Below are 8,524 nucleotides of genomic sequence, written 5' to 3' on the forward strand. Positions count from 1 at the left end.
TAGTTCTTCTTTTGAGAAGTGTTCAGTTCTTTTGTCCAATTGTTGATTGGGTTATTTTTTTTTTTTTTTGGTGTTAAGTTTTTTGAGTTCTTTACATATTCTAGATATTAATCCACTGTCTGAGAAATAGGTACCAAAGATCTTCTGCTATTCTGTAGGTTCTCTCTTCACACTCTTGTTTCCTTTACTATGTAGAAACTTTTTAATTTGATGCCTTCCCACTTTTTGAATCTTAGTTTTATTTCTTGCTCTTTAAGAATCTCATTAAAGAAGTTGATGTCGGTACCAATACGTTGGAGTGTCGAGCCTACATTTTCTTCTGACAGTTGCAGAGTATCAGGTCCAATTCCTTGGTCTTCAGTTCACTTTGATTTGACTTTTATACAGGCTGAGAGATAGGAATTAAGTTTTATTCTTCTACATATTTATGGATGTCCAGTTTTCCCAGCACCTTTTGTTAAAAAGGCTATCTTTTCTCCAGTCTATGTTTTTGGTACCTTTGTCAAGTTCCAGATGACTATATCCATGTGGGTTTGTTTCTATTCTATTCTATTGGCCTTTATGTCTGTTTTGGTGCCAATACCATGCAGTTTTTGTTACTTGAGCTCTGTGGTAGGATTTGAGGTCTGAAATTATGATGCCTTCAGTATCTTTTTTTATTCAGGATTGCTTTGCCTATTAATAAAATTAGATATAAAAAAGAATCACCATAGATACTACTGAAATCCAAAGGATCATTAGAAACTATTTTGAAGATTTATACTCCAATAAAGTAGAAAATCTTAAAGATATTGACTATTTCTAGAGACATGTGACCTATCCAGATTGAACCATGAGGATATAGAAAGCTTAGACCAATATTAAATAATGAAATTGAAGCAGTTGTTAAAAGCTCTCCAACAAAGAAAAGCCTAGGACTAGATGGATTCCTAGCTGAGTTCTACTAGACTTTTAAAGAAGTAATGCCAATCCTTCTAAAATTATTCCATGAAATTGAAAAGGAGGGAATACTGCCAAATCCATTTTTTTTTTTTTCATTTTTAATCGGAAAGGCATTTTTTTTTCTTTTTTTGCAGTGCTAGGTATTGAACCTAGGTACTCTCTGACACCAAGCTACATCCCCAACCTTTTAAATTTTGTGTCAGGCTCTTGCTAAATTGACCAGTCTGATCTCAAACTTGGGATCCTCCTGCCTTTGGGTCACTGTGTTCTAGAAATGAGTTTGGGTCACTGGTGTTCTAGAAATGTGCTACTGCACTTAGGTATAAAGGCAAAAAAAGAATTTAAATTTTTTTAATTTCTTTTGAATAGAAAACTTGCCATATCCATCTAGAAACTATTGAAAAACTACTGTTTGTCATAATCAAGTTATCTTGGATTCATTTCTAACTGGACTTCATTTCTTAGACTTCTTTTAACTTCAAACACTACATTTAGTTTCGTCTGAATTTTCCAATTATAAAAGCATTAGAGTATATTTTATGAATGTTAGCATATTTTCACAGTTTTGAATTTCTTGTGCTTTTTATTTTTTAATACAGTATTTCTAAAATACTCTGTATCCTTGATGCATTTTAAATTGCCTGTACTAGATTTATCACTCCTCAGTTACTTTATTAAATTTAAAAAATAATTTTATAGGTCTCATGTGGCTAAATAGTCACACATCCTTCATGATACAATTGAATGAAAAGGACTCAGAATTGCAAAAATTTGAATAAGGAATTGAAGACATGTTTTAAAATAATTTAACTTAATTCTCTACAGATGGTCCTTCCCTAAAAGAAACAACAGGACCCAGCAGACAGATTTTACAAGGTATGACAAATTTTTATGTTTCTCAATGTTATGAAATTGATTTCATAATTTTCAGTTGTCTAGAGTTTTCCTTTAAGAAAAATACATAACAAAATATTTATGTTTAAAATGTTATTTCTTCTTAAGTGATTTTTTTAAATATATATACTACTTAGGTATATTAACTGATTTTTTTTTTTTTCACTTGACTGTTAAAAAAAAAATTTTCAGAAACTACGAAGTTTAAATATAAGTAATTGCCAGGCTTGTAGACATAGTAATGCTATAGTAGTATTCTGTTTGCCTTCATAGGATTATTATATAGATTTTCCAAGAATAATAATCAGTATATTCTTATGTTGTGGGGAAAATTTAGAGCTAAAAATGTAATGCAGGATAAGACCTCTGTCATATTTGTAGATTTCAGTTAATGGTACCTAATCAAGTGTTATATGTCATGTAAAATGAGACATTATAAAGTTTTATAAGTGAAAGAAAATCAGCTTTGTCTGGAAACTATTGTAGTTTCCATTTTGGAGATGTGAACCAATATTTGGCTCTGAGGTTCCAGTTAGACTTTATTGCTAAGGGTTCCTAATTCCCAGCTTTATTTACTTTTGATTCCAGTCTGAGTCTTTCAGTAGCTTCTGGTCTAGTCAGTACTGTACCTGTTTTCTCCACTATTTCTTGATCTAACATTTGCTTTTTATTTTTTCACTGAGAATGTTTCTCCATATTGAAGAATTCATTTTCAAAAGGCTTAATAAGTGTATCTTCCATTCACTAATTATCCATTTACAAATTATAGAGAATTATTTCGGAATACCCTTTGCTGAAATAGCTTGTAATCATGTATATTTGATACAGCTATATCATTTTCTATAGTTAGTTTTGATAACAATTTAGTTTTGAAAATTATCATGAGAGAAAAAGGATCTAGCCTTCTACTTATCTTTTATACAGCTAATATTAAAATCAGTTTGTATTTTCTGATTATCTATCAATTTATTGTGACTGAAGGAAACCAGTAGGTAGCTGAAGGACAGATATAGCTGGTTCAAACTTTCCTGCAAAACTACCATGAATACTATGAGTTAACCGAATTTTTCAATTATTTGCTATATCTTGAATAAGAATCCTGGTTTATTAAGTTTGGGAGGATATTATCAACATCCCATCAAGTTTTCCAAGGTTTTAACTTTATACAAGTTAAGCATATTGTTTAAGTATTTCTTTAGTGATTTTTCTTCTTAGTTACTATGAAGTAAGCTGGGCTTAGTTAATAACACTTGCTAATGAAAACAGTTTTCAGGTTAGCACATAGCCAGGGACTTTCTAATCTAAGGAAAAATCAAGGACAAGTGATTCTTTTCTTTTTCCTTCCAGTGTCTACAGCTGTTTTCATTGCTGATTTTACCAAAAACACTGCTTAAAATATGTAAAGATTTAATATAAAAGTTTATAGCTTAGGCACTATTTGAGTCAACTTTTTCACTGCTGTGACTAAAAGACCTGACCAGAACAATTGTAGAGGAGGAAAAGTTTATTTGAGGGCTCACAGTTTCAGAGGTCTTAGTCCATAGACAGCTAGTTCCATTCCTGGGGCTCAAGGGCATCTTGGCAGAAGAGTGTGGTAGAAGGGAAGCAGGTCACATGATGATCAGAAAACAGAGAGAGAGATCTCCACCTGCCAGATACAAATATATACCCCAAAGCCATGCCCCCAGTGCCTCACCTCCCCCAGCCACACCCTGCCTGTCTTCAGCTACCACTCAATTATTCGCATCAGGTGATTAATTTATTGAGTTGAGGGTCTCATAACTTAATCATTTCTTCTCTGAACCTTCTTGCATTGTCTCATGTATGCTTTTGGGGCACACCTCACATCCAAACTGTATCAGGGATCTTCATCCCACTTTGATGTATATCTTTCTCTAAAAAGTATTCTCTGACAAAACTTACTGTGGAAAAATTTCTTAAGAAAGCAACTAGCTTTCTGAAGAATAGTTATAATGAATCAAAACTCTATACAAATGAAAAATTAAATGTAGGTATTAAAGGATGAGTTATATTTGGTACTAGATGTAAATTCTGTAGTAGCAGGTGAACTGAAATATCATATCTTAGCACACAAGAGATTCAATTGGACTTATTAGTGATCAGTTTTTAAATTATTAGAAATTGTTTTAAGTTAAATCTGTTTCTATACGTAAAAATAATTATAGTTTACTTTTTATTGTTCAGGGAATAATAAAAAATAGGTATTTCTAAGTTGGGTACATGCTTTTTGCACATTATCTATTTCTTTTCAGATAGTGTAGTTAAGCTATGCGTGGCAGCGCTTGCCAATAAATCCCAGTGATTGGGAAGCTGACCCAGGAAGATCGCAAGTCGGCAACTTAGTGAGACCCTGTGTCAAAATAAAAATAAAAAGAACTGGGGATGTAACTCAGTGGTTAAGTGCCCTTGGGTTCAATCCCTAGTACCCACCCACCCCAACACACACACACACACACACAAACACACACACACAAAGTGACTCTAAGGCAAAATATAAAAAAAATAAGGTCAGATAGGGTACTTGATTGTATTGAAGAGTATTGTTATATTTAGCAAGCCATTATTAAAGTTTAAGAAATAGCATTTTATTACATAGTAAATTTTACTCATTAAGGATTTAAATGTTGAATAAGTTATTATCTTAGTTGAGTCTTTTCAGAAAAAAAATTAAAAATATATGTGAAACTTCCTTCTTGATATTTTTAATGTTTTCCAGGCAAGTATCACTTATTAAATAATAACATCTGAGTTCTGAGCAGTTAGAGCATCAATATCAGTGTCCCATCAATGTAGTATTTAATTTTTAAAAGTTCAACATGTATTTTATATTCATTTAAAAATATTTAAATCCCTGGTTTCTTTCACTTTGAGTTTGAGCAAAGTATATAACAAATGTAGGTAACAAAAACTTTAAGATAATTAATACATATATCATCAACATAAGCAGAATTAGGGGCCACAGGAAATTCTAGTTCCAAATGGTAATAATTTTAATCACCAGCAGAGGGCTCTGTATGTACATGGATTCATAATTAGAAAACTTCCTTGACCAGTTCATTTAGGCTAATGCAGTTTCCTTCCCTAAATAAATTATTAAAACTTTTGTATTCTTTTAAGCCAGAGATACAGAGATGAATGTTTGTAGTTTATCATATTTTCCTTTTTAATGTTTGCAGTTTTTAAAAATCAGTTCGTTTACTTCTTCATTTAAATTATTCCTGTAAGAGCAAGTATAATTTACCAGATAGTTTAACCCTGTTGATTTTAAAAACATTATTTCAATTTAGTAAATATACTTGATAACTGATTTTCCAAATTGATATTTAGATGTCTATATGATTTTAAGAGTATAATTCAAAGACATTTTCTGTTTTAAATTGAACGGAAGCTATGGTGCTTACTTTTATTATGCTTTATTTTTAGGTGTATTTTTACACATTCTAGCAGATACACTTGGGAGTATTGGTGTAATTGCCTCTGCAATCATGATGCAGAATTTTGGTTTGATGATAGCAGATCCTATCTGTTCGATCCTTATAGCCATGCTTATAGTTATAAGGTAAGTATTATTATGTTACTCACAGGTATTAAAATGAGAGGTAGGTGAAAAATATTGAATTTCTTTAAAAAAATTCCTGCATAAATTCTCTTCTCACTTTTATAATTTTTTTCTTTTTCTCATTTATTTCTTTTATGGAATTTGACCTTTTTTTTTTTTTTTTTGGCACTAGGATTAAACCCAGGGTTTTGTATGTGCTAGGCACTCTACCACTGAACTCCATCCCAAACCCTTTTTTAAAAATTTTATTTTGAGACAGAGTCTCACTAAGTTGTCAAGGCTGCCCTTAATCTTGCAATTCTCATGCTTCAGCCTCCTCATTAGCCATATTGTCATTGCAGAAGTCTTTTGCTTATTGACATAAATGTATGTTTAATTCCCACCTAGATTATAAAATTCTTGAGGAATCATCTCTTAGCTCTTTTCTTTTTATTCCCTACCATAGTCCCAATGTACATGTAAAAGCATTTGTGTGTATAGATGTATAACTTCTCAATAAACATTTGCTGAATTAGATTGCATAGTAATTATCACCAAAGTTTCTCTTACCCTGAGACATTTTATTATTGCTTTAATTTTTATCAGAATAATATGTTCCTTTATTTTATGGTCATCAGTTATTTTAAAATTTGCGTATAATGTCTGTATTAGAGTATTTTTTTAATATTTATTTTTTAGTTGTAGTTGGACACCGATATCTTTATTTTATTTATTTATTTTTATGTGGTGCTGAGCATCGAACCTAGGCCCTCGCACATGCTAGGCAAGTGCTCTACACTGAGTGATAACCCCAGCCCCTATATTAGAGTATTTTTATGTTTCCAAATGATTTTACCCTCAGGTTCTTTTGTAATGATAGCGAAGGCCTACTTGAGGTCAGTCTGATGATTTTTATAGCTCATAGTTGATTAGAGTAGATTGTGATGAAATCATAATGTTAAAATTACTCACAAGTGGAGATTTTGAAGTTTCTTTCTAAAGAATATATAAATGTAGATTAATTTTAAATTTCTGTGTATTATTAGTAAAAGGAAGCAACTCTGTTATACCGAAGTCTTTCTAAAGCTTAGAATGCCTTTTCTTCATCTTTGGAAATCTTATTACACTTTCTTGAAAGTTTGGCTTAGGTGTTACATATTCTATGAAACCTAACTGCTGATGAATTTGGTAAGTCTTATATCTGTATTTCTTTATAGATGCATTCAGTAGTCATTTTATTTTTTATGTATTATATTTCTTAGTTGCTTCTAATATTTCTTAAGAGTATTATCACTTTTTTTGTCTCCATTATTATTATCCTAATTCTATCTATTATATCTTGCTTGGAAAACTATGACAGTCTCCTTTCTGTCTCTTGAAACTCTCCATGCTGGCTAAAATTATCTTTTTTTTTTTTATGAGGATAACAAGATATATAAAAGTCATCTTTTTTAAAAAAATACTTTTTCATTGTTTTAAGTGGGTATCTAATTCTTACAAAAAGTTGGCACACTGATTCTGAATAAAAAGAAATTTGTGCCTTTTTTCAACATTAGGGAATTACTTTTTCTAACCCCAAATAGGGACTTCTTATTTAGTTCTGTTCTCATTCATTTATTCCATAAATACAAGTAAGCAAACAGAGAACACTTTTTAAAAACTGAAATATAACACACTTAAAAAAAACTGCACAAATAATTTTCAGCAAATAATTTCTTAAAAGTAGATTCTTTTAGCCAGGTTGAAAAAGACAACATCCAAAGACAACTACTGATTTTTCACTGTAATAGGAGAGAGAGAAACAGATTAATAAGTAAACCACTCAAACATCACTATTTTTATTGTGCTGAGAGTTAAAATAGGATATGTGATGTGACTGAGTTGCCACTTTAATCTGAGTGAAGACTTCTAAAGTGAGGGTCTTTAGGTTGAGATCTGAATGTTGTGAGAGAACTGGTGGGAGGAAGAACTTTTTAGTTTAAGAACCAGCCAATATAAAAGCCCCATAGTGAAAACAGCTTTGCCACTGAAAGGAGGCTAGTATGGCTGAAATAGGGAGTAAGAATGGTTTAAGATAAAGTTGGAATGGGCTAGGAGAAATTATGCAGGGCTAGAAGTTTGGATTTTGTGCCAAGTGCAGTGGGACATCTTCATAAAGGAGTGACAATATTTAATTTATATTTTAAAAATCATTTTGACTGAGGTGTTGGAAATAGGGGCACAAGTACAGACAGATGGACCAGTCATGGACCATGTTAGAGGTCATGGTGGCTTGGCTTAAGGTACTGATATAGAAAATGGGGAGATGTGGATCAAATTAGAAAATGCAGTAGGGTTGAGCCAACAAGATTGGCTCATGCATATGAATGTATGGGTCAAGACTAAGTGGACAAGGGAATCAGGGATAATTCCTAGAATTTTTACCTGCACAATTAGGTGAATGAAAGTGTTGTTAATTGAAAGAAGATTGGAAAAAGAGTAATGTTTTTGTTAGTTTTTGAAGGGGCCTATAAATCACAAGTTCTTTTTTCAGTTGTCACAGGTTTAAGATCTTTCATTAGACATTTATATAGAAATTTTAGGTAGGTAGTATACAAATATGGAATTATTGGTAGCAGTCAACTGTACATAGATTTTAGAAATAGTCCACATGTAAGCGGGGCATGGCAGTGTATGCCTGTAATCCCAGTGGCTTAGGAGGCTGAGGCAGGAGGATCTTGAGTTCAAAGCTGGCCTTAGCAAAAGCAAGGTGCTAAGTAGCTCAGTGAGACCCTCCCTCTAAATAAAATGCAAAATAGGGCTGGGGATGTGGCTTAGAGGTCAAGAACCCCTGAGTTCAATCCCTGGTAACCCTACCCCCAAAAAAGAAAATAAATATTCCACATGTAGATTTAAAGTCATGGAGTCAAGCTACCATTCCCCTTACTTCTATTTTCTTGGAAAAATGCCCCTTAATATCATAGTTCTTGCTGAAACGTAGCTTCGGGGTCCCTTTCTTTTTTTTTTTTTTTAATTTTTTATTGTGGGTTGTTCAAAACATTACAAATTTCTTGACATATCATATTCGACACTTTGATTCAAGTGGGTTATGAACTCCCACCTTCACCCCATACACAGATTGCAGAATCA

General features: G+C 32.1%; 1 protein-coding gene across 3 annotated transcripts in view; it reads left to right on the forward strand.

The window, feature by feature from the left end:
* Positions 1-8,524, forward strand: part of Slc30a7 (solute carrier family 30 member 7) — an 80,390-nt gene that overhangs the window by 30,857 nt on the left and 41,009 nt on the right. For all 3 annotated transcript variants that reach the window (XR_007351806.1, XR_007351807.1, XM_015502614.2), the window contains exons 7-8: positions 1,768-1,818; positions 5,281-5,416. Coding sequence is in view for 1 of the 3 variants with exons in the window: in XM_015502614.2 (XP_015358100.1) it covers positions 1,768-1,818; positions 5,281-5,416 (187 nt within the window). In the remaining 2 variants the exon portion in view is untranslated. The remainder of the gene's footprint in view (positions 1-1,767; positions 1,819-5,280; positions 5,417-8,524) is intronic.

Source organism: Marmota marmota, unplaced genomic scaffold (assembly GCF_001458135.2).
Source record: "Marmota marmota marmota unplaced genomic scaffold, marMar, whole genome shotgun sequence".
Classification (NCBI taxonomy): domain Eukaryota; kingdom Metazoa; phylum Chordata; class Mammalia; order Rodentia; family Sciuridae; genus Marmota; species Marmota marmota.